The sequence below is a fragment of the Filicampus tigris genome, chromosome 14, assembly GCF_054856515.1.
Source record: "Filicampus tigris isolate MCC_2025a chromosome 14, RoL_Ftig_1.0, whole genome shotgun sequence".
In the NCBI taxonomy this organism is placed as follows: domain Eukaryota; kingdom Metazoa; phylum Chordata; class Actinopteri; order Syngnathiformes; family Syngnathidae; genus Filicampus; species Filicampus tigris.
Window position 1 is genome coordinate 39729 of NC_141230.1, and position 27112 is coordinate 66840.

The 27112-nt window shown below is 45.6% G+C and overlaps 1 protein-coding gene across 6 annotated transcripts; it reads left to right on the plus strand.

Moving 5' to 3' along the window:
• Positions 1-4410: 4410 nt before the first annotated feature.
• Positions 4411-10180, plus strand: LOC147136015 (uncharacterized). Of its 6 annotated transcripts, XM_086052500.1 has the most exons (5): positions 4411-5041; positions 5155-5253; positions 6470-6523; positions 8226-8397; positions 8479-10177. In XM_086052500.1, exons 3-5 carry the CDS (start codon positions 6476-6478, stop codon positions 9285-9287), a joined length of 1029 nt encoding a protein of 342 aa, XP_085908626.1. In that variant the 5' UTR covers positions 4411-5041; positions 5155-5253; positions 6470-6475; the 3' UTR covers positions 9288-10177. The 6 variants fall into 6 exon arrangements, 5 of the variants coding, with proteins under 5 accessions (XP_085908626.1, XP_085908627.1, XP_085908624.1 ...); XR_015089706.1 differs by having other exon boundaries at positions 5155-7468; positions 8479-10180; XM_086052501.1 differs by having other exon boundaries at positions 5155-6573; positions 8479-10176.
• The last annotated feature ends 16932 nt before the right edge of the window (positions 10181-27112 follow it).

Consider the following 27112-nt stretch of genomic DNA (forward strand, 5'->3'; position numbering starts at 1 on the left):
AGGAGGGTCCGTCGGAAGGTCGAATCCCGGATTCAGGAGGAGCAATGTGGTTTTCGTCCTGGCCGTGGAACAGTGGACCAGCTCTACACCCTCAGCAGGGTCCTCGAGGGTGCATGGGAGTTTGCCCAACCGGTCTACATGTGTTTTGTGGACTTGGAGAAGGCGTTCGACCGTGTCCCTCGGGGAGTTCTGTGGGGGGTGCTTCGGGAGTACGGGGTACCGAGCCCCCTGATAAGGGCTGTCCGGTCCCTGTACCACCGATGCCAGAGTTTGGTCCGAATTGCCGGCAGTAAGTCGGATTCGTTTCCTGTGGGCGTTGGACTCCGCCAAGGCTGCCCTTTGTCACCGATTCTGTTCATAACCTTTATGGACAGAATTTCTAGGCGCAGCCGAGGTGTCGAGGGGGTCCGGTTTGGTGGCCTCAGTATTGCATCTCTGCTTTTTGCAGATGATGTAGTACTGTTGGCTTCTTCAAGCCGCGATCTCCAACTCTCGCTGGAGCGGTTCGCAGCCGAGTGTGAAACGGTCGGAATGAAGATCAGCACCTCCAAATCTGAGACCATGGTCCTCAGTCGGAAAAGGGTGGCGTGCCCTCTCCAGGTCGGGGATGAGATTCTGCCCCAAGTGGAGGAGTTCAAGTATCTTGGGGTCTTGTTCACGAGTGAGGGTAAGATGGAACGGGAGATCGACAGGCGGATCGGTGCAGCGTCTGCTGTGATGCGGACCCTGTATCGGTCTGTCGTGGTGAAGAAGGAGCTTAGCCGAAAGGCGAAGCTCTCAATTTACCGGTCGATCTACGTTCCTACTCTCACCTATGGTCATGAGCTGTGGGTCATGACCGAAAGAACAAGATCTCGGATACAAGCGGCCGAAATGGGTTTCCTTCGCAGGGTGTCTGGGCTCTCCCTTAGAGATAGGGTGAGAAGTTCGGCCATCCGGGAGGGACTCAGAGTCGAGCCGCTGCTCCTCCGCGTCGAGAGGAGCCAGTTGAGGTGGCTCGGCCATCTGATTAGGATGCCTCCTGGACGCCTCCCTGGTGAGGTGTTCCGGGCATGTCCCACCGGCAGGAGACCCCGAGGACGACCCAGAACACGCTGGAGAGACTATGTCTCCCGGCTTGCCTGGGAACGCCTTGGGATCCTTCCGGAAGAGCTGGAGGATGTTGCTGGGGAGAGGGAAGTCTGGGCTTCCCTGCTGAAGCTGCTGCCTCCGCGACCCGACTTCGGATAAGCGGGAGATAATGGATGGATGGATGGAGTAGGACTTTGTGCTTCTCATCTGGAGGGATATTTTCAGTCAGCAAAAGGATCTCTTCTTCCGTTGATGCTGCCAGCAAATCCTTAATTTGATTCCTTATGTCTTCTTTATCTCTTATATCCACACAGTAGTGTCCTGAACTGGTGAAATCCAGTAAAAGTGAAACGTTGAATCTGCAATTGGGAATGAATGGTGATTTTTTGGTGGCTTTTTTAAGGTTGCGTAAGGTTGAATTTTTGGGAAGTAGGAATTGTGGGTGTGTTGAAAAGCATTACCAATGTGAGTTGAATGAGATGAATCTTGTGAATTTGAAATTGGAATGGTGGAAATGGGAAATGTTGAAAGTGCCATTGGAAATTAATGTTTTTTTTGGGGGGGGGGAAATATTGGAGAAACGGTAAATTTGGGGAACGAAAAAAAATATTACCCCGGAAGGCATGAATTTTCTGAATGTTTTGAAACTTGAATGAAGCGGATCGGGTGAAAAATGTGGAAGGAGGCGAACGCCCAAAAAAGTGGAATAATATACTATAGGAATAACATATGTTTGAAGGCCTTCACCTTCACACAACAAGAGAATGCAATTTCTGGAGAAATTGCGTGTGAAGGCAAAGGAAGATAAAAGAAACTGCGGAATGCGTTGGAATGGAGGTGAATAAAGTGGAATAAAGTTAAATGAAGTGGAATGAAGTTGAATGAAGTGGAAAGAAGATGAATGAAGTTGAATGAAGTGGAATGAAGTTGAATGATACTGAATGAAGTGGAATGAAGTTGAATGAAGTTGTATGACCTCGAATGATGTACAATGGCCTGGAATGAGGACATAAAAAACAGAAGGGAAGCAAGGAAAGAGGAAGTAAGGAAACACTTCACTTCTGGGTCACTTGGGGCATTGTTTGCTTAAACAACACTGCTTTGTCATTTTGTCCAGAATAGCGCCAGCCCTCTTTAGGGATGTTTTGCTCAACAACAACGGAATGTCAGCTTTGACAACTTCTGTGTCAATGTTACATCGTGTTTGTCCTATTTTAGCCGGCAGTCTGACTTTTTGTTGGAATTTACTAAATTTCCATCACCAAAACGAAAAGGCCGACAACTGGGGTGCTCTGCTTTCATCAGCTTGTTAACTTGCTCTTATTCATTGACATAGCTCTCCAGCCACTTCTCACCACATACATGCCATCTATGATGGCTGCTCCCAGAGATTCATTCAGAAAAATTTCAGAGTCAGACATGGGGTCCTGTGTCCACAAAGTTAGGTTAACTTCATCCACATTTTCATCTTCAATTATTTTTACTTGCTCAGTCTTCTTGGGGGGCAGTCCTTAGCCCAATGGAAAGTACTTTGACACACAGCACATCTCGAACGCTTGCCAAATTTATCCAATGGATTGGTACCTGGTAGGCGGCACGGTGGTCGACTGGTTAGCACGTCCGCCTCACAGTTCAGAGGTTGTGGGTTCGATCCCGGCTCCGGCCACCCTGTGTGGAGTTTGCATGTTCTCCCCGTGCCTGCGTGGGTTTCCTCCGGGTACTCTGGTTTCCTCCCACATTCCAAAAACATGCATGGTAAGTTGATTGGACTGTCTAAATTACCCCTAGGTGTGATTGTGAGTGCGGATGTTTGTCTCTGTGTGCCCTGCGATTGGCTGGCAACCAATTCAGAGTGTCCCCCGCCTACTGCCCAAAGACAGCTGGGATAGGCTCCAGCACACCCGCGAGGAGGATAAGCGGTATGGATAATGAATGAATGAATGAATGTTACCTGGTAACGGTGTCCTCACTTGACCACCTTTGAACGCAGCGTTTCTTTTGCCTTTTATTTCTCGTTGATCCATGAGGAAAGCTGCATCCTGACTCAGCTGAATAACGTTTGACGAACTTGTCGCTTTCGTTCCAAAAATCAGTTTTAGCGCGGACTTCTTTAAAGAGTAATTCAACTCCGTGCATGCTGTGAGTGCAAGCTGTCTGTTTTTCTTGTCGAGACAGGCTGTCTCTAACACCTTGAATGCTAATACGGTATCAGGTAGCGTCATGTCATATTTTTTTATTCGGTTGTAACGCTGTTCAAAGTCAATGATGTAATCTTCCATTCAAACTGAGCTGTCTTTCGTCATTCGATCAAAATGTGAATAGGCCTCGTATGTACGACCCTTTTCCTCTTTTTAGAAAAACACCGTTCAGTTTCGCTAACAATGTCATCCTTATCCAAATTGTCAGCTGTAATCTCCATGGCGATTTCACAAACTCTTCCTTCCAGGCCCTGAGACAAAGAAATTGCTTGCTTTTTTTTTTTGCCAAGTTCAGTAATCCGTCTCCAAACATTGATTTCATTTTTGGAGCATCCATACGGTCTGGTTTCGTCAAACCTCGGCGGTACTTTGTAGTTAGAAGCCATCCTCTGCTACCAATGTTGATTATTAGGCTTTGAATACTTTTATTCTCCCAACTGCGAAACCACCTGTTTGCCTTCCACCATGACCAACAATTGTCCCCCTCCCACTGTGCATGCCCAGACCTCTATAAGTTTGACAGTAGGGGGGGGCTGTAATACAGTGACATCATGCAATATAGTATTTCAAACAGAAGCACAATGTTAACCTGATGCTGTTCCACCTGGCATTTTTACCTGAACGCCTAAAAAGGTGCACCCAAAGTAAATTTGAAGCTTTACTTGAACCATTTGGAGTATCAGCATAGTTTTGCTCTCTTTTTGAAGATAACACTTTGAATTTCTATCAATCTTTTTAAGTGCTACTGACACTGAATTATGGAAGTTTGAATACATAAAAGAAGACGGATTTTATATCTGCCTATTTTTTCCCCCCCAAAAAATCTGCCTGGAAAATTATGTACCGTATTTTCCACACTATAAACCGCGATTTTTTTCCTAGATTTTGAGCCATGCGTTTTATAGTCCGGTGCGGCTATTCTGTGGATTTTTCTTCCACCACTCGGGGCGTTCTAACCAGAATGACAGTACAATTCAATACAATACATTTTCCATTAACTGGATGTGACTGCAGGTGGAGGAGTTCAACAGGCGAGGGCGCCATAGACTAGGTAATTGCATTAGGTGCTGTAATGCTTTGATTCAATGTTTTCCTAGAGGTCCATGAAGTGCACATGAATGCGATTGGCTGATGTTATGTCTGTTCTGTTGTTTTGATGTGAAATGCTATTGTTGATTTAGCACGTCGTGTGTTAGATTGGCTGACTTTATTAACATAATACAAGACAGGTGCATATGTAGACTGTAATAGAACAATAGATGGTGGAGTCTGGTGGACATTAGTTGGAGCAGATAAGTACTGTTTATTTACTCTTGGTTCTGTTCTGTTTTAATCAGCAACGTTGCTGCAGTGTTAAAAAGCAATGTTAGGAAATAATCTGCTCAGGTACATACATGTACATTTACAGTTCATAATCGTTCTCTAAATGCAGTAAATATAAAAGTTATCAACATAGATAAGTGCGGCTTGTATAAAAGTGCAGCTTATATAACGGTGCCGCTTATAGCCCGGAAAATACGGTAGTAGCGTGGTGGACTAAATAAACACAACAAGATTACAGCTCAAAGGCTCATCCAATTCCATTTCAAATTTGAGAATAATACGACAGAAAATTAGCATTTTACACAGCATTGTTTTTGTTCAAGGGCGGACGGTGGATGACTGGTTAGCAAGTCCACCTCACAGTGCAGAGGTCGTGGGTTCGATCCCGGCTCCGGCCTCCCTGTGTGGAGTTTGCATGTTCTCCCCGTCTCTGCGTGGGTTTTCTCCAGGTACTCCGGTTTCCTCCCACATTCCAAAAACATGCATGGCAGGTTAATTGGACACTCTAAATAGCCCCTAGGTGTGATTGTGAGTACGAATGTTTGTTTGTCTCTGTGTGCAGTGCGATTGGCTGGCAACCAATTCGAGATGACCCCCACCCACTGCCCGTTGACAGCTGGGATAGGCTCCGGCACGCCCAAGACCCTTGTGAGGACAAGCGGTACAGATAATGGATGGATGTTTTTGTTCAAAAAGATTTTCCATGTTTTTTTTTTCTTTTTTTGTTGAAGAATTTCATTGGCCGTTGAATGCGTCAATCACCAACTAAGCATTTTGGTTGTGACTGCAAACACAACTGACGAATCGTCGAAATGCAGGGGTGGTACTATTTACGCACATAATTTGTTCATTGGCTGTTGTTGAACTCCTGACATGGAAAACATTTGTTTATTGGATAAAGTAAGAAATAAATCAAACATAAGGTCCAGCTGATGTTTTGAAAACTCGTGTGGCTACATCCGTCAAACCTAACTCAATCTATGATGGAAAATACAGTGCATATGTACAAAATATGCGTATGTGATAGCAACATGTAACGGTTGGAGCAGCTAATAATGTGGCTTTATCGATGTCAGTCTTGTTGTGGACTAACTATATTACTGGAATACTTTTACTGGACCCTTGTCGATGTAATATGATCATTTATGATGGATTTTGACATTGTGTCGGACATTTGAGATTGAAGTGGTGAGTTTCATATTTTTTGTGTGTTAGCGATTGTTTTGACTTAAATGCTCCCCAAGCCTGCAGATACACTGTCAGAATAAATGAGGTCGTTCAATATAAAAGTCTTTGTTGAGAATTCGCCATGATGCGCTAAATTCTTCAAACATACCAGTCTATGTTTAATCAAATGAAGAAATAATGTTATACGTTGTAAATTACTTATAAATACAATTTGTTACAACATAACAATATGACGGGTGGCATGGTAGTCGACTGGTTAGCTGAGGGGGTAACCCCTCACAGTTCAGAGGTCGTGGGTTCGATCTGGCCTCCCTGTGTGGAGTTTGTATGTTCTCCCTCTGGGTACTCCGGTTTCCTCCCACATTCCAAAAACATGCATGGTAAATTGATTGGACACTCTAAATTGCCCCTAGGTGTGAGTGTGAGCGTGGATGTTTGTTTGTCTGTGTGTGCCCTGCGATTGGCTGGCAACCAATTCAGGGTGTCCCCCGCCTGCTGCCCGAAGATGGCTGGGATAGGGTCCAGCACGCCCGCGACCCTTGTGAGGATAAGCGGTATAGATAATGGATGGATGGACATCCTGGGGTCATCATTTTATGTGAAGTAGTTAAAAGGTCAAAGTAGTATATGTCAGGTTGTGTTTTAACATAATTTGATATATGTATTAAGTGTTGTTTTATGTTTTAAAGGATAGAATGTATCATCTTACCTTGGGAAGTGAGAAGGAGGAGAAGGAGGAGGGGGTGAGAAGGTGGCTTCCTTTCACGCACACACATTGTCCAGAAGGATGGGGGTATGTCTCAAAGAGTGGACGGTCAGTGTTTTTTCTGTAGGATCATAAAAAAAGGTGACTCCAGGAATTTAAACGTTCAGGATTCTAAACAAGAAGGGTGAGGAGATGCATCCTTTCACGTACGGTGGTCTGCCCAAAGTAATTAAACAACATGTGTTTTTTTTTTTTCTGTAGAGGGATTAAAAAACCAGGATTTGAACGTAAAATCGGCCAACGTGTTTTTATGGGAGGCGCAATTGCACGGGAGGTTATCTTACTAAACATCAGTAGGTCATAAAAAAGCAGACACCCGAGGTTTTTTTTAAACATAAAATGTGACGTTGGTTTAGGTTCATGAGGGATATGTCCGGGCATGTACATGCTGGAGGGTCAGAGAGGGGTCAGCGAGGGGTCAAAGAGAGAGTATTGGAAGGGGAAAAATGAGAAACTGGTACATAGTTTGTGTGGGCGATCTATAAAATAATTTAAAAAGCATACCTGTGATTCTGCTGTTGTGGGATGTGATGATGAGATGGAAGAATACTCTGGGTCTAAAGCGCGCCGGAGAAAAAAACAGTACAAATTTAAAACATGTGACATACGGAGGTGTGGTTTTAGACATGAAGGGTACTCGTATAAAAAAGCCAGTCATTTTTTAAAAAGAACCACGACCTCATCAAGGAGTGAGCACCGCCACGCATAACGGCATCGAGACAGACTGACTCTAAGAAAAAATTATTTCAGAGACGTGTGTAACCATCCATGCCAGCTTTTTTGGATCGGCAACGACGCACGGCCCCGCACAAGAACCAGATATTTTTACGGCGTTTTCAACAACAGCCGGCGGAGATTCTAGAGCAATCCTGGCTGTTACCGGATGATGCTTCATGGGGGTATCGATTCTTATATCAGATAGGTGAGATATCTCTATATATGATACATGAGAATGACACCCCACAGCAGCTGGGCTTTGGATCTCTGAATTCAAACGATTGGGGTGTTATTAGTAGATGGTCCCAAAGGTCATGACTGATTACAATCAACCGACATCTACATGGTCAGATATTACTTTCACGTGGGTCTCAAGGGTGGGACCAAATGGTCGTTGGTTTTTCAGACTAAAGATAACACGTCACGAGTTCACACAGGGCGAGGGTGACGACGCCATTCTCACTCTCGATGTCTTTAACAGTGAATGTTGAGTATCTAGTCAGCTGTTAAAAGTGCCTTCAACAGATTGGGTGGAGAGGATAGATGCGTGTGAGAATGATATTTCAGAACTTTTTCAAGCCGTATGTGGATCAACATTGTTAGTCTTAAGAAAAAACTAACATATAATCTATAACACAGATCAGCCCCTTAAACCCCCACCTACACCCACACTCACTCCCCCTCAGCTCCACCTACGCTGCCCCCACCTTTTTCCTCTCAAACACACTCACACTCTCTCTCTCTCTCTCTCTCTCTCTCTCTCTATGACACCATACATGGGTAAAACAAACCAATAGTAAGCAAGAGGAGTGTCTAATACAGCATAATTTCCGCCTACAGTAGTATAAAAAAAAGCACGCGTCCGATCTGTATTAAGAAAAAGCGGTCTCACCATGATGCCAGCCACAAAGACTTCAGCCAAACGCCGCCTGCAAACCTCATGGACTCCTCTAAGCCGTCAGCATGGACGACCACTGGAGGCCAAAGTGACTGTGTCAAGAGGAGATCAGAGTGATTACTTACCTCCTCCGATCCTGATAACATCCAGGCTTGAGCACAGTGACGAGGATACACCTGTCATCGACGCATCTTTCATCGCTATTCTACCAACAAATGAGAAGTCGTCTGCGCAGGGTGAGTTATCCGAGACATTTTATGATGATGTGATTGTCAAGGTTGCACGCCTTACTCACTCTTTTTTATCTTTAATTGTAGGCCAGGAAGCAGGGGTCATTCAGCACTCTCAAGCGGCATGTGAGCCTCAGCAACCTGCCTCCCTGCCTCTTGAGCCACCGCCCGACCACAATCCGAGCGAAGATGTGCATCAGCAGCAACGGCCTCAGGCAGCGTTCTGGAACCCGGAGATGGTCATTCCACCTTTAGACACTGCATACTCACCACCTGCATCAACCGACACCGAGGGCTGCAGAGCACCACCATCGTCACCTGAGACAGTGTGTTACGACGACGAGGGCTTCAGAATACAGCCGCCCTCATCAGCAGGATCGATCGTGGTGGATACCCCGTTCATGGTGCATGAACGGGACCCATTCATCGTCCAAGAACGGGTTGGTACAAAGTACATGTGGATGCAGACGCCTCCCAAAGGCTGGCTCTCTGTGACAGTATATAGCTGTGTTAAGCAGGTGATCGGATATTTACTTAATTATGTTCTGAGAAAGCATTCTAAATCCATCACTCCAGGGTGCGAAGTAGATAATCCTAGTCAAACGAGACACAGTTGTATTTTTTTAGAGGAAGTTGAATATCTACTGTACGCTCACTTTAGCGAGGTGATACCGAAATTGTGCAGTGTTAACCTGCTGCCAACCATACATCGGATGTTAGTACTTTTCAACCTCACAGTCGAGCCACATATACTTAAGACCCTCGTGGAGATCATTTTGTTGGAGTTAGCGCGCGAGCATAATATTTTCATGAAAATTGAACAAGACCATCACCATTTTCAGGAAGGAGTTACATTTAAGGAGACCACCATTCAACTTCTGATGCAGTGTTATTAAGTAACAAATGGGGAATATTTACAGAAAATTATCCGTCAGGTATTACTATAGAATTAATGACTGGATAGAAATTTTAGGACTGGTCATAGAGCGTTCATCCACAACACCACACACAGACTCCATTCAGAGAATGTTAACAATCATGGCGAAAGTAAGATCGTTTTCACAGCCCTTATTTCACAGATCACGGTTGGAGATTGTAAGAAGCGTTATTAAAATGAATAATTATTGTCTGTCTGAAAAAATGGAATAGATTTTGAACGAATGGGATGGAGATGTTATCTGGCTACCATTCTAACGCTTTTTATCGATTGTGTGATACATTCACAACAACATGACATACCTGTACACCTGACATATGAAATAGAGATGTTCAAAAATGCAATCGAGTCAAAAGTACATCCGGATGTGTTATACAACATAGTCAGTTATGTTAATTCATAGGTAGGATTTGTGTGCTATATTAATACGTAACTAGGATTCATGTGTTATATTATTTCATAGTTAGTATTTGTTTTTCTATACAGCATTTTATCATGAATATATTTTTCCACATACCGTTTGAATGTATTTTTCTACAACCATGTGATCATTTTATTCTGAATGTATTTTTCCACATACCGTCTGAATGTATTTTTATACAATCATGTGACTATTTTATTCTGAATGTATTTTCTACATACCGTCTGAATGTATTTTTATACAACCATGTGATCATTTTATAATGAATGTATCTTTTCTGCATCCTTATAATCAATAAAAAAAATAAAAATAATAAATAAAAAAATTAAAAAAGACATTACGTGAGCTCGAATCAGTCATTAACCGACGCACGCATCATTATCTATCATAAGGTATCCAACCGTGGCAGCAAAGAGACGCATGTCCAAAATATATTATGATGTCAATCATCCAGGTAGTTACGGAGGCGTCAACCGTCTGCGTAGGGTATGGAGCAGGTCACAGATAAAAAATTAAACCCCGTTAAAGTTAAAGAATATTTAGCGGGTGAAGACGCGTACACACTGCACAAACTAGCCAGAATAAATTTGACTAGAAATATAGTATTTTTAAGGGGTCCTATGAGACAATTTCAGGCAGATTTATGTGACATGCAGGCTTTATCAAAATTCAATGACGGATATAAATATCTACTCACGGTCATCGATGTGTTTTCAAAACGGGCATACACCCGTGTCTTAAAAAATAAGACCGGAATTCAAGTCGCAAAGGCTTTCTAATCTGTTTTAGCAGAGAGCGGGGCACCACTGAGATTGCAAACAGACAAAGGGAAAGAATTTTCTCCCATTTTCATAAACTGACGAAAAAACATAACATAGATCATTTTACCACATTCAGCGATCTGAAGGCTTAAACTGTTGAGAGATTTCACAGACCATTTAAAACGCGGATGTGGAGATTTTTTACCGGAAGGAACACGCGTCATTAAATCGTTGTGCTTCCGGACTTAATCAAAAGTTACAATGATAGTTATCACAGCAGTCTCAAATTGACAGCGAACCAGGTCACGTCTGAAAATAAACCTTTCATAACCTGTCATGTCATCTTCCAAACCGCTTATCCTGTACAGGGTCGCGGGGAATTGCTGGAGCCTATCCCAGCCGACAATGGGCAAAAGGCAGACTACACCCCAAACTGGTTGCCAGCCAGTCGCAGGGCACACACAGACACCGTCACTGAGCGGGAATCGATCCCACGCTGCCCGCACACAACTCAGGCGTGTGTACCACTACACTATCAGTGACCGCCCTTTCATAACCTATACGGCAAAATAAACATACACCGGGGGAGAAGAAAAATGCTTTTTAAAAAAAGTGACCCCGTATGCATTTCGAAATCACGCGCTGTATTCGATAAAAAATACGAACAGAGTTTTACGGACGGGATCTTTATGATATCAGAATGCATCCCGCGTCAGCCCCCTGTCTACAGGCTGAAAGATTATGACGGAGAGGCAGTCTGAGGTAGATTTTACGGGCACGAGTTACAAAAAGTAATCATAACACAAACACGTGCATACCATGTTGAGAAGATTATTAAAAAAACATACACGGTGTAAATCAATCCCTGGTGCATTGGAAAGGCTGGCCTAGCAAATTTGACAGCTGGGTATCGACCTCTGACATTAGGAACATATAAAGGGGACTGCGCATGAGCGGGTGACGTATTCAGTATGGCGACCGCAGATCAGAAAGGCTTCTTTGTAACATTAGCATCAAATGCTAGCATTTGCATTTACACAGATAAGACGATATACGAATTCAGAGTAGCGTTGGCACAACACATTAATCTAGAAAGTAATTGGGAAGTAGGATTAACAGAGATATCATACCCGCAGCCTCCACTCCGTCTCTCCTGCTGCAGTCTCCACCTACTCCTCCTGCTGGGCGTGTCACCCCCTCCCCTCTTTTCTCCACAGTCTCCAGCTCCCAGCTACACCAGATAGCCACCACTCCTTCCTGTCCAGCCTTGGCCTTCACAACATCTCAGGTGAGGAACCAGCTGAAGAAGATGAAGGCGAGGAAGGCAGCGGGTCCAGATGGCATCAGCCCCCAGCTCCTCAAATCCTGCGCAGACCAGCTGTGTGGAATTGTCCAGCACATGTTCAACCTGAGCCTGAAGCTGGGCAGGGTCCCCCAGCTATGGAAAACATCCTGCCTGGTCCCGGTGCCAAAGACCCCCCACCCGAAGGAGCTCAACAGCTTCAGACCGGTGGCGCTGACGTCTCACCTGATGAAGACCCTGGAGAGACTGGTCCTTGTCCACCTGCGCCCCCTGGTGAGCTCCTCAATGGACCCACTCCAGTTCGCATACCAGCCTGGCATCAGTGTGGATGATGCCATCATCTACCTCCTCCACACTTCACTCTCCCACCTGGAGAAGGCGGGGAGCACTGTGAGGATCATGTTCTTTGATTTCTCCAGTGCTTTCAACACCATCCAGCCCACCCTACTGGGAGACAAGCTGGAGCGGGCGGGGGTGGCGCACCACCTCACCACATGGATCCAGGACTACCTCACAAACCGGCCACAGTATGTGAGGACACAGGACTGTGTGTCTGACGTGCTCCTCTGCAGCACGGGGGCCCCACAGGGAACTGTCTTGGCTCCCTTCCTGTTCACCCTCTACACCTCGGACTTCAACTACAACACCCCTACCTGTCACCTGCAGAAGTTCTCTGACGACTCTGCGATTGTCGGCCTCATCACAGGCGGAGATGATCGGGAGTACAGAGAACTTACTCAGGGTTTTGTGGACTGGTGCCAGCAGAACCGCCTCCTGATCAATGCGGGGAAATCCAAAGAAATGGTGGTGGATTTCGGTAGGCGCCAGCACTCTTCACCTGCACCAGTGAACATCCGGGGAACAGATGTTGAGAGAGTCTCAACTTACAAGTACCTGGGTGTTCATCTGAACAATAAACTGGACTGGTGCGACAACACAGACGCCCTCTATAGGAAGAGTCAGAGCAGACTCTTCCTACTCAGGAGACTGAGGTCTTTTGGGGTTCAGGGGACACTCCTCAGGAACTTTTATGACTCGGTGGTTGCATCGGTCATCTTCCAGGGAGTGGTCACCTGGGCAGGCGGCGTCTCGGCCCGGGACAAGAAGCGGCTGGACAAACTGTCCTGGGCTGCTCCCTGGACTCTGTGGACTCGGTGGGGGACAGGAGGATGTTGGCCAAGCTGTCATCAATGCTGGGCAACCCGGACCACCCCCTCCAGGGCACCCTAATAGCACTCCACAGCACCTTCAGTGACAGACTGTTACACCCTCGCTGTGCAAAGGAGAGATTCCGCCGTTCCTTCTTGCCTGCTGCTGTCAGACTCTTTAACAAGAACATTGTGTAGTCTCTACAAACTGGCGGTCATTAGTGCAATTGTGCAGTCCTGCACCTGAGCTCGTATCGTCCAATACCCAATATTCCCCACTACTGTAATACCGTGCAATACTCAACATTCCCCACTACTGTTAGTCTAGTTTTATTTTTATCCAATGCTGTTCCTTACATTTCACTACAGCACTGCAGCACTGTCACTTAGAGTATTTTTTCCTCTGTACTATGTACAGGCCGAAATGAGTGTTCCTCATACTTTTTATGTAGATGTAGGTTGGTGTGTATACACATGTGTATATACACATGTTACTGCGTATATCTACATAGGTTTGATTCTAAATGTTTGCCGTCAATGTTATACATTAATGGCCACATTATGCCGCCGCCCCTGTGTGACCTATATCTTTGCTACTGTAACAATGAAAATTTCCCCACTGTGGGATCAATAAAGGCATTCTTATTCTTATTCTTATTCTTATTCTTATTCTTACACACTACACTCGTGGATCGAACAACATTTTATTAGCGCCCCGTACAGACCCTGAAGCACGAATACCGACGAGCGAAGAAATTGTAGATCGTCTTTTACCTCGACAGCCACATGTAAAACCCGGCGTTATTAACGATCCGGAAGGATTGGGTCAAGATATACAAACTATTTTACAAGCGAAAATGGGTAAATACCTACCTGTGAATAAAAGACATATACAGCATATTGGAATCCGCATCAGAACCTACCAGAACAAACCTGTTGATTTTAAATACGGTAAAGTTATCATCGTCCTACATTTCAGACCGAGATAAAACCATGGTTATGCTCACAACCCACGAAGACCCGCAACGCTTTGTAAATTATTATGAATCCCAGGCAGGCGGGACCTTCCTGGGTTTTCACGGAAGCCCTGTACAGCACGGACGTGGCTTAGGATCTATTTTTGCCAAATTATTCCGTTTTGTAGCGCCCTTGGTAAAAAAGTGTTCACTATGGCCAAACCAAACCTTCAGACAGCAGTAAAAGGTATCGCCGGCGATGTAACCAGTCGCGTGATTGAGAAAATACAACGTAAAGGCGATGAGCAGCGTAGATCAGGTCTTGTTGTCATAAACCGTAAAAGACCTGTCGGCGTAAGAGGTATTAAAAAAAAAAAGGCAACGCACCGTCAAAAAGAAATCATTACCCGTTAGACGTGGCAGGAGAAGCATCGTGGATATATTCTCTTAAAAATGTCTCTCATGCACCATAAATCGTAAGAATACGCAGTAAGTGAATTACATTTGTTCTCACCACCCATTACGCAACTCTCCAATGACCAGAGTCAATACATGGAAATACTCCCCTTGGCGGCTATAGCTGTTGGAATTCTTTCTTCCGGGTTTGTCATCTAAATACATAGATCTCACGGATACGCTGTTACATTTACGTTTAAACATCGTCCGTAGAGATGGTTCAAACATCCTGCCCGCCGAGCGTGTAATATAATATAATATATAATTTATTATTCCCACACACTCGGCGGGTTGAATACCATATTCAGTCAGCTGGACGTGACACTAGGACATAGACTGATATCGCAGTCCAGCTCCACCTACCCATACAGAGCCACGATCGAGACTTTGTTAAACTTCTCCAGCGACTCGCTGCATTCACAATCCAGCGCATCTATGTTTACTAAAGGTACAGGGGGGCAAATGGATTCCATAGTTTTTGAGGGACCCAACGTCAACATGGGCATGTTACAAAGAGCGCGTCAAGTTGAGGGGTCACGTGACTTTGAGGTGATTGGACCTTTGCATGCCGATATTTTTTTCTGTGAGCGTTATCTTTTAGATAACTTGGATCTAAGGCTGAAATTAATCAGAGCCAGCGACGATTTCTGCCTGATGAGCACAAAGGACAACGACGCCTGTTTTAAAATATTAGGAGCCTCGCTTTATGTGAAAAAAGTAACTATATCCCCCGCGGTGGCTTTAGGTCACGCCGCGGCGCTTCAGAAGGGAAACGCCCTCTACCCACTTACCCGTGTGAACGTCAAAACATTTTCTATCCCGCAAAACTCAAGGATCTGTAATCTGTAATGTTTTTCTCGGGCAGGCTCCTAAACAAATAGTTCTGGCTTTGGTTAACCATCATGCATTTATGGGATTTAAATCAGTTTAATTTTGCACATCACAACATTAAATATTTGGCTCTCACGCAAGAGGACGACAAATTCCCTCAAAAGCCTTCCAACCCAGATTTAAGACCGGAAACGCGATGCGCAAATTCCATAATTTATACACGGCTACGAGGCGTTATATGAAAGATTTACCGCTGTGTATCGATCATGAGGACTTCAATCACGGTAAGCCCTTTTTGTTTTTAACCTGAATCCTGCCACTGATTCGGGAGCTGTCTCTGCCGTTACATCGGGTGTTTTGAGGCTAGAGTTACGCTTCAGAGCTCCTCTAAGAAACACTACGACACTCGTAGTTTATGCGTGCTACGATTCCATTCTGGAGATCAACTCGAAAAGAGAAGTGTTGATGGACTATTATTAATACGATGAATGCCGTGGAATTGAATGATATTATGAAGCGTCTACAGGGTGGGTTATTCGGCGGAATTTTTGCGTCGGATGAGTTGAGTGACACACACCCTAAATACTCTATTGTAAACACACACCCTCGTAGCATGCCGGGGGAACATTGGCTGGCTTTAACGATAGAGGCAGGTGGCATCGCAACTTTTTTTGACCCTTTCGGATTACCGCCCGACACATATGACACATATGTCAAAGTCAATGCCCGCGGGCCACATCCGGCCCGCGAGAAGGTTTTCTACGGTCCCTGGGATGATATTGCTTTATTATTAGATCCGTCCCGCAGCCCGCAGCAAGCCGGTGTGGGTAGCAGAAGTGATCGGGTACTTTGCGCCTGCTGATGATGTCACGCGTTAAAATATATTGTAGCGTCTTCCAAGAACACAGACGTAGTTTAATTATCACATTTTATTAGTCCAACCGGCTACTGTGGGCCGCAGCTGACGCCAATACAGTACGGTAACCGTTCAGTCAAGCTCTCCTCTTCGTACTCCGCTACGCTCGCTCGTATGTCCTCCCCTCAAGCAAGCCGTACGATGCATTCATTAACCTCGGAAACAACACCAACTTGGCAAGACACAAATTCGACCACAACACAGATAACCCAATTCGTTACACTATTTCTGTAACATATTTCTTTGAATCTATGTTTGCCACCCCCTGGCTGTTGTTATAACGAACATGACCGCTACTTTTGCGAAAATCATCCTTCAGTCGTCTACATGCTCAAGACTTCACCTCACTTTTTGTGGCTTTCGGAATCGGATTGTGGTGAAAAGTTATTCGGAGTAAAACACGCTTTATTATGAAATACTTTGTTAGAAATCTCACCTTGTTTTATTATTAGTAATTGTTGGCATTTAATGAATTCATTGAGTTTCGATGTAGGGCTGACATGTCCCACACTGTGAGCAGGCATTGAACGCTCCTCGAGCGCTAAGTGTTGATAGCGAGAGACGTGCTTTCTTTTCTTTCTCCTCTTTCGACACTGCTTGCGAGTAGTTTGTTCGTGCCAGCAAATTCAGTAGTTGCAGATTTCCCGTGTTTCACCACGTTTGTTGTTGTGTGTAAATGTTAAAAGGTGAATTTAATAATTTAATTTAGGTTCGTGTCTGGTAACTGCTGTACATAATAGCTTGGATATGTTATCGTGAGTGATGTCACATTGATGAACACTAGTAACTTATTTCGGCTAGTATATTAACTATTGTAGTGATGAAACGTGTGAATGTGTATTGTCTGTATTGTTTGGCTGTTTAATTGTTTAATATAGTGAATTGTAATGTTTAGACATATTGTTAACTAATGGATATGCATTGGATGATGTTGCTAGGTTATTCTTTGTCTGTGTTGTGGCAGACCACAATAAATAGACGTGTATGTCAATAAATAAATGTCACGTATGTGGAATACGGGCCTGTGTTTTCTGACAGGAGCACCCACATCCATACCTTGCCTAATAGAGTCAGCTGGAGACATCACACCAATCGTATGATCCTCTCTGTTTTACTTCACATTATGTACAGTTCATACAATCTTGCAGCCCAATCAAGTCAATCAGAAAATTGTTTCCAGTTTGGCAGGAGAAACGCAAACATTCCACTGATCTTGTTTCACAAGACGGGCAGTGGCTTCTTCTCGGGTCATAAGCGGAAGTGACGTACGAGCTGCCTCGCAAAAGTAGCAGTAATGTACTTTATTTTATTTTTAATTTAGTAACTCCAAAGATAAAAACACAACAGCCAGGCGGGTGACAAACATAGAGGCAAAGAAATATATTATGGAAATATAAAGCGTGACATCATCAGCAGGCGCGACGGACCCGATCCAATCAGGACATTAAAAAAAATTTCAATGAACATTCTATCAGTCCGGCCCTCGGCTTGTCGCAAAATGTTTTATTTGGCCCTCCGTCCATTTGACTTTGACACCCCTGGTCTAGAGTATTGAGAACCATTTTGAAACGGATGGTAGTTGGTCATATAAAATTAATGGTTGTGAAGCAGGTTAAGGGCTACGCACCACCTACACACAAATGCATACACACACACACACCCACACACACAAACATACACACTCCCACACGCACACAAGCTGGTCTGACTGCTTTTGCTCCTAACACACAAAGACAGCATCCTAGCAAAGGTGGAGGCTACATTTTTGTGTCGTGGTATAAGATAAGATAAGATAAGAATGCCTTTATTGATCCCACAGTGGGGAAATTTTCATTGTTACAGCAGCAAAGATATAGGTCACACAGGGACGGCGGCATAATGTGGCCATTAATGTATAACATTGACGGCAAACATTTAGGATGAAACCTAAGTAAATATACGCAGTAACATGTGTATATACAAATGTATATACACACCAACCTACATCTACATAAAAAGTATGAGGAATACTCATTTCGGCCTGTACATAGTACAGAGGAAAAAATACTCTAAGTAAGTGACAGTGCTGCAGTGCTGTAGTGAAATGTAAGGGACAGCATTGGATAAAAATAAAACTAGACTAACAGTCGTGGGGAATGTTGAGTATTGCACGGTATTACAGTAGTGGGGAATATTGGGTATTGCACGATATGAGCTCAGGTGCAGGACTGCACAATTGCACTAATGTCCGCCAGTTTGTAGAGACTACACAATGTTCTTGTTAAAGAGTCTGACAGCAGCAGGCAAGAAGGAACGGCGGAATCTCTCCTTTGCACAGCGAGGGTGTAACAGTCTGTCACTGAAGGAGCTGTGGAGTGCTGTTAGGGTGCCCTGGAGGGGGTGGTCCGGGTTGTCCAGCATTGATGACAGCTTGGCCAACATCCTCCTGTCCCCCACCGAGACCACAGAGTCCAGGGAGCAACCCAGGACAGAGCCGGCCCTCCTGACCAGTTTGTCCAGCTGCTTCTTGTCCCGGGCCGAGACGCCGCCTGCCCAGGTGACCACTCCCTGGAAGGTGACCGATGCAACCACCCAGTCATAAAAGTTCCTGAGGAGTGTCCCCTGAACCCCAAAAGACCTCAGTCTCCTGAGTAGGAAGAGTCTGCTCTGACTCTTCCTATAGAGGGCGTCTGTGTTGTCGCACCAGTCCAGTTTATTGTTCAGATGAACACCCAGGTACTTGTAAGTTGAGACTCTCTCAACATCTGTTCCCCGGATATTCACTGGTGCAGGTGAAGAGTGCTGGCGCCTACCGAAATCCACCACCATTTCTTTGGATTTCCCCGCATTGATCAGGAGGCGGTTCTGCTGGCACCAGTCCACAAAACCCTGAGTAAGTTCTCTGTACTCCCGATCACCTCCGCCTGTGATGAGGCCGACAATCGCAGAGTTGTCAGAGAACATCTGCAGGTGACAGGTAGGGGTGTTGTAGTTGAAGTCCGAGGTGTAGAGGGTGAACAGGAAGGGAGCCAAGACAGTTCCCTGTGGGGCCCCCGTGCTACAGAGGAGCACGCCAGACACACAGTCCTGTGTCCTCACATACTGTGGCCGGTTTGTGAGGCAGTCCTGGATCCATGTGGTGAGGTGGTGGGCCACCCCCGCCCGCTCCAGCTTGTCTCCCAGTAGGGTGGGCTGGATGGTGTTGAAAGCACTGGAGAAATCAAAGAACATGATCCTCACAGTGCTCCCCGCCTTCTCCAGGTGGGAGAGTAAAGTGTGGAGGAGGTAGATGATGGCATCATCCACACTGATGCCAGGCTGATATGCGAACTGGAGTGGGTCCATTGAGGAGCTCACCAGGGGGTGCAGGTGGACAAGGACCAGTCTCTCCAGGGTCTTCATCAGGTGAGACGTCAGCGCCACTGGTCTGAAGCTGTTGAGCTCCTTCGGGTGGGGGGTCTTTGGCACCGGGACCAGGCAGGATGTTTTCCATAGCTGGGGGACCCTGCCCAGCTTCAGGCTCAGGTTGAACATGTGCTGGACAATTCCACACAGCTGGTCTGCGTAGGATTTGAGGAGCTGGGGGCTGATGCCATCTGGATCCGCTGCCTTCCTCGCCTTCATCTTCTTCAGCTGGTTCCTCACCTGAGATGTTGTGAAGGCCAAGGCTGGGCAGGAGGGAGTGGTGGCTATCTGGTGTAGCTGGGAGCTGGAGACTGTGGCGAAAAGGGGGGAGGGGGTGACACGCCCAGCAGGAGGAGTAGGTGGAGGCTGCAGCAGGAGAGACTGAGTGGAGGCAGGAATCTGATCGAACCTATTGAAAAAGAGATTCGGCTCATTTGCCCACTGCAGGTCCCCCCCAGTCCGGGTCTTGGGTTGTCCGTGGCCTGAGATGGTCTTCAGGCCCCTCCAGACTCCCCTGGCGTTATTCTGCAGCAGCTGCTCCTCCATCCTCTTCCTGTAGGACCTTTTCCCCTCTCTGATCCTCCTCCTCAGCTGGCGCTGCACAGTCCTCCGCTCCTCTATGTTGCCTGACACAAAAGCCCTCCTCTTCTCCTTCAGGAGAGCTTTTATGTCTGGTGTGATCCAGGGTTTGTTGTTGGAGAAACACCTTACTGTCCTGGTGGGTATGGTGTTCTCCATGCAGAAATTTATATAGTCTGTAACAGTGTCCGTTAGACTACTAATGTCTTCCCCGTGAGCATCGCTGAATACTTCCCACACAGTTGTGCTGAAGCAGTCCTTTAAGGCCTCCTCGGCCTCTCCAGACCATCTCTGAACCGTGCGGGTCACAGCTGGCTGCCTGCGGACCAGAGGTTTGTACACAGACTGGAGAGCCACCAGGTTGTGATCAGCTTTGCCCAGCGGGGGGAGGGGCAGTGATGTGTATGCCTCCTTGGTGTTGGCATAGAAAAGGTCCAGTGTTTTATTGTCTCTGGTGTGGCAGGTGACATACTGTGTGAATAAAGGCAGAGAGGAGGAAGGGGAGGCATGATTGAAGTCACCAGAAATGAGTACCAGGGCATTTGGGTGTTGTGTTTGTAGCCTGCTCACTGCTGCAGTCAAGACATCACAGGCTGTGTCACCGCTGGCAGCTGGTGGAACGTTTACGGTCACCGCGATCACATGACTAAACTCTCGCGGGATGTAGAATGGCCTCATTCCAACAGCTAGCAGCTCAATATCCCTGCTGCAAAGCTGCTCCTTAATCGTGATGTGCCCAGGATTTCACCATCTATCGTTCACAAACACAGCCAGCCCTCCTCCTTTCCTCTTTCCACTCTCCAGCGTCCTGTCCGCGCGTATGATTTGGAAGCCGTCCAATTCTACGACCGCGTTTGGCGTTAGCGCTGTTAGCCATGTGAAGAGGCTTCTTTTTTCTGAGGCCTGCGCTTCAACTTTTCACAATTATGTTGCCTGAATTGTACACCAACCTGATGATTGTATGAAAGATGCCCTAACAAGCTGTATTAGAACAATAAGGGTTGCTATTCTCAGCCATTAAAAAACATAACCAAGCATGCACAATGGTGCACAGGTGTAGTTCAGGTGTTTCATAGGTACATGTGTAGATGACGTGGTCTTACGCTAAGATGAATTCAATCAGGTGGGCACTTCACGATTGTATGGGAAACGTCCTAACATGTTGTATTAGAACAATAAGGGTTGCTATTCTCATTAAAAAAACATAACCAAGCATGCTAAATGGTGTGCAAGTGTAGTTCAGGTGTTTCATAGGCACACGTGTAGATTACGTGGTATTGCGCTAAAATAAATTCAATCAAGTGGGCACTTCATAATTGTATGGGAAACGTCCTAACAAAGTGTAGTAGAACAATAAGGGTTGCGATTCTCAGTCAATTTAAAAAAAGCGTAACCAAGCATGCAAAATGATGTACAGGTGTATAGATAAATTTGACTTGACTTGACTTGACTTGACAGGTGTAGTTCTGCTGTTTCATAGGCAAATGTGTAACCCCATATTCCAGCGGCAGGGGCGGACAAAGACCAGGTTTGAGTCAATGATTCAGTGAGCGGGTGTTGTCTTATTTCCAAATAAATCCTTGATTTTTGATGAGCGTTTGATCGACAGCCTTTATGAACAGAAATACACGTCCCCCGAATCATCATGCCTTCATGAAGATCTGTTTTACTTTCTGTTTAGACCCAAGTATAGGGTAGCGCCCCATAGATGAGGGGAGGGATCTAAAAACATGTGTGAACAAGCCTGGACATCTACCCCAGGCTATGCAATGAGTTTCATCTTACAGGCGGAAGTATGATCTCATCCATCCATATTTGGTCATACCGGAAAAGATGGCGGCAGCCAGGACATGTCTGTACATGTCTTGAATGATGCGGAAGCATAATGTCCTTATTTGGGCATGCCGGAAAACATGGCGGCTGCCAGGACATGTCTGTACATGTGCCTCGGTTACATTGGACGAGGCAGAATTATGATCTCATCCATCCATATTTGGGCATGCCGGAAAAGATGGCGGCAGCCTAAAAGCATGTCTGTACATGTGCCTCTGTTACTTTGAACGAAGCGGAAGTATGAGGTCATCCATCCATATTTGGGCATGCCGGAAAAGATGGCGGCAGCCTAAAAGCATGTCTGTACATGTGCCTCTGTTACTTTGAACAAGGCGGAAGTATGAGGTCATCCATCTATATTTGGTCATACCAAAAAGATGGCGGCAGCCTAAAAACATGTCTGTACATGCCTTGAATGAAGCGGAAGCATGATGTCAGAGGAAGTCCTTATTTGGGCATGCCGGAAAAGATGGCGGCTGCCTAAATATGTCTGTACTTGCCCAGGGTGACATCACCGTTCAAAACATGTCTGAACATGTCTTGAACGAGGCGGAAGCATAATGCCCATATTTGGGCATGCCGTAAAGACCGGAAAAGATGGCGTCAGCTTAAAAACATGTCTGTACATGCCCGGGGTTGACATCACTGTTCAAAACATGCCCGGGCATGTCTTGAACGCAGCGGAAGCATAATGTCCATATTTGGTCATGCCGGAAGGGGGTGTTAATCACAAATGACGTGTTAAAGGGGCGTGGACTAGGAAGTGCCAAAATGGCGGACAGGAAAAGAAGCGGGGCTAGGGATGGGACTACAACATGACGTCATCAAAGCGTGCGATTAGGGGCGGGACTTATGGACTACAAGCGGGCGTGGTTAGGGGCGAGACTTATGGACTACAAAAGGGTGTGGCTATGGGAGGGGCTCTGCTTCCGGACTACAAAATGTCACCAAAGTGGCAGGATTTAAACCGGATATTGCGTCATAAAAGGGGCGGGGCTTATGGGATCCAAATCGACATCACAATTTTTACTTCCGGACTACAAACCTGTAAATAAAGTTTGACGAAAGCGGAATATTACTATTTTTTCGCATCTCTCCTGCTGCTGACCCAAAGACTACTTTAAAAGTCTCCAAGACCTTCACCGCAGCACGCCTTGGCCTGGCAAACCAGTCCTACCCTGTGGATCAACTCCAGCAGAGGTACCCTCATATGTTGGGTTAGCAATCAAGCCCTTGCACAACGTCAGACCACTACTGCTTATTGGGTCCGACCACCCACACCTGACTACTGCAGTCGAGCCAATCAGACTGGGTGCTCCAGGTGGACCCGCAGCTCTCCGTACCAGATTAGGTTGGGTCCTCCAGCGTCCGGCAAAGGTCATCCAGAACCCCTTACACCCAGACACTAACATCCGTAACCACAGTCGAGTCAGAACCGCTGAGACACGTCGAAAGACTTTGGCAAATCGACACTCTTCCCTACAGAAGTAAGGAGTTAGTAACGAGATCAAAGCAAGATCAGGCAGCCGTGGCTTGCTCGAAGAGAAGACGTCTGCTTAGATGTAGCAGGGTCCTTCGCTATGCCACACCCCTTCTGCGCAAATGAGACATGCCTATACTCCATGCCCCCAAAGAAGCCATCATTCCAAGTCTGGATCAGTGCAAATGAAGCACAAAACCACACCTCACCACATGCAAAAATAATCATCAAAGTGAGTCCAAGATTTGCAATGTATTTCATTGTAATTCTTATTAAATTGGTGTTTGCCAGGTGATACCAACTGGTTGAAAGGTGTACCTAATATTGTGGCCAGTGCTTGTGACGTCAAACTGCTGAAGTTATTTTTGAATTAATTTAATTCTGGCATAGTTATTCTTTTTTTTTTTTTTTTAAATGACAACTTTATGTTCATAAAGTTTCAAATTTTGTCCTTGCAATATATGTTAGGAACTTTAGAATTGTAATATTAGGACTTTTCCTTAGTAAAATAATGTTGTTTTTTGTATTGTAATATTGCAACTATATCACCATAAGAATTTGTTGAAATATTTCTGGTTTGCTTTGGATGAAATCAGTGATTCTGATGGGCTCCACTTGCTACAAAATCAACATGGCTTTGGCTTTCTCAGCCGTTTCACTCTTTACTTGCATACTGTGGCCGTTTGGGAAAAGATAAGATAAGATAAGAATGCCTTTATTGATCCCACAGTGGGGACATTTTCATTGTTACAGCAGCAAAGATATAGGTCACACAGGGACGGCGGCATAATGTGGCCATTAATGTATAACATTGACGGCAAACATTTAGGATCAAACCTATGTAAATATACGCAGTAACATGTGTATATACACATGTATATACACACCAACCTACATCCACATAAAAAGTATGAGGAACACTCATTTCGGCCTGTACATAGTACAGAGGAAAAAATACTCTAAGTAAGTGACAGTGTGCTGCAGTGCTGTAGTGAAATGTAAGGGACAGCATTGGATAAAAATAAAACTAGACTAACAGTCGTGGGGAATGTTGAGTATTGCACGGTATTACAGTAGTGGGGAATATTGGGTATTGCACGATATGAACTCAGGTGCAGGACTGCACAATTGCATTAATGTCCGCCAGTTTGTAGAGACTACACAATGTTCTTGTTAAAGAGTCTGACAGCAGCAGGCAAGAAGGAACGGCGGAATCTCTCCTTTGCACAGCGAGGGTGTAACAGTCTGTCACTGAAGGAGCTGTGGAGTGCTGTTAGGGTGCCCTGGAGGGGGTGGTCCGGGTTGTCCAGCATTGGTGACAGCTTGGCCAACATCCTCCTGTCCCCCACCGAGTCCACAGAGTCCAGGGAGCAGCCCAGGACAGAGCGGGCCCTCCTGACCAGTTTGTCCAGCCGCTTCTTGTCCCGGGCCGAGACGCCGCCTGCCCAGGTGACCACTCCCTGGAAGATGACCGATGCAACCACCGAGTCATAAAAGTTCCTGAGGAGTGTCCCCTGAACCCCAAAAGACCTCAGTCTCCTGAGTAGGAAGAGTCTGCTCTGACTCTTCCTATAGAGGGCGTCTGTGTTGTCGCACCAGTCCAGTTTATTGTTCAGATGAACACCCAGGTACTTGTAAGTTGAGACTCTCTCAACATCTGTTCCCCGGATATTCATTGGTGCAGGTGAAGAGTGCTGGCGCCTACCGAAATCCACCAACATTTCTTTGGATTTCCCCGCATTGATCAGGAGGCAGTTCTGCTGGCACCAGTCCACAAAACCCTGAGTAAGTTCTCTGTACTCCCGATCATCTCCGCCTGTGATGAGGCCGACAATCGCAGAGTCGTCAGAGAACTTCTGCAGGTGACAGGTAGGGGTGTTGTAGTTGAAGTCCGAGGTGTAGAGGGTGAACAGGAAAGGAGCCAAGACAGTTCCCTGTGGGGCCCCCATGCTGCAGAGGAGCACGTCAGACACACAGTCCTGTGTCCTCACATACTGTGGCCGGTTTGTGAGGTAGTCCTGGATCCATGTGGTGAAAGAAGTGGATAATTTGAGGAGGTCCCCCCTGCACCATGAGAGTATTGGAATAGAACGAAAGCCTTCTTCTTTACACGAAGCACTAATGTCGACTTGAGCGACTTCTTGACCTGACACTCCCTCAACATACGGCTCACCTGTTTTCTGAAGCTGAGCCATGATTGGTCGTTATCTGAGACCTGATTATCCGTGAAGTCATTTTCAGTCGACAGAAGTGACAAAATGGCCGCCCCCTGAGATGGCTAAAAAGAGGTGGATTTTGCTGCTTAACTCATATTCCACAAACGCAATATTAATCAGAATGCCGTGTTTCAACTAGTGGGCCTGCTGGGAACATATTCTTGAAAAAAATATGTTTGGGTTGATTTCCATCCATCCATCCATCCATCCATCCATCCATTATCTCCCGCTTATCCGAAGTCGGGTCGCGGAGGCAGCAGCTTCAGCAGGGAAGCCCAGACTTCCCTCTCCCCAGCAACATCCTCCAGCTCTTCCGGAAGGATCCCAAGGCGTTCCCAGGCAAGCCGGGAGACATATCTCGCTGTTTATTTATTTCAGTATTTAAATAATTGTATCAATGTTAATTTGAATACGTCACTATTTTAAATGTCTGGTTTGTTTATTCATTACAATTTTTATTCAATTATTTCAATATTTGTTCGAATATCTCATCATTTATTAAAATATGCATCCAATAATTTGAATATGGTTTTGAAAAGGTTTTTGAGGGGGATATTTCACTGTTGATTTCAAGATTTAATCTATTATCTAAAAAATAATTTACATGTTTCAACACTAAACGTATGAATTTAAATATCTCAATATTTAATCGATTGTTTCAGCATTGTTCGGCCTTCGTCAGCGCAAGCTCGAGTGGACTGGCATGCTACTGCTTTTATCCAAGTAGGTCACATGGTCTCATGGGCTGGATACATGCAGTCAAATGGTGACTCCAAACATCCAATCAGCAACAATCCAAAAACAACTACTAAAAAGAAATCCCAATTGACAATTATTCATTCATTCATTCATTCATTATCCATACCGCTTATCCTCACAAGGGTCACGGGCGTGCTGTAGCCTATCCCAGCTGTCTTTGGGCAGTAGGCGGGGGACACCCTGAATTGGTTGCCAGCCGATCGCAGGGCACACAGAGACAAACATCCACACTCACAATCACACTCACAATCACACCTAGGGGCAATTTAGAGAGTCCAATCAACTTACCATGCATGTTTTTGGAATGTGGGAGGAAACCGGAGTACCCGGAGGAAATCCACGCAGGCACGGGGAGAATATGCAAACTCCACACAGGGAGGCCGGAGCAGGGATCGAACCCACGACCTCTGAAGTGTGAGGCGGACGTGCTAACCAGTCGACCACCGTGCCGCCCAATTGACAATTAATATATGCAATTATTCCTTTTATAAAAGAGACCTTCAAGAAAAGGGATCAAATCCAGTTCGCCATTGAGACCAGGAAACTCTGCGGCTCTTCCATTAAGTAGAGCGTTGCTGAGGTGTGTGTGTGAATGTTGCTGTTGACGGGACTGTAAGAGAGCATCTCCTTCATTCGTTGCCACACATTGGACACGACGTTGCCCATGTTTGTCAAATAGCTTACCGACTCGACCATGATCAGTTTTTTAAAATAAAATAAAATAAAATTAAAATTAAAATA

Excerpts from the sequence above, each read along its gene's own strand:
- LOC147136015 (XM_086052499.1), top strand. The coding sequence starts at position 8,157 with ATGATGCCAGCCACAAAGACTTCAGCCAAACGCCGCCTGCAAACCTCA. Across the intron at positions 8,398-8,478 it reads TGAGAAGTCGTCTGCGCAGG|GCCAGGAAGCAGGGGTCATT; the intron begins GTGAGTTATCCG and ends CTTTAATTGTAG.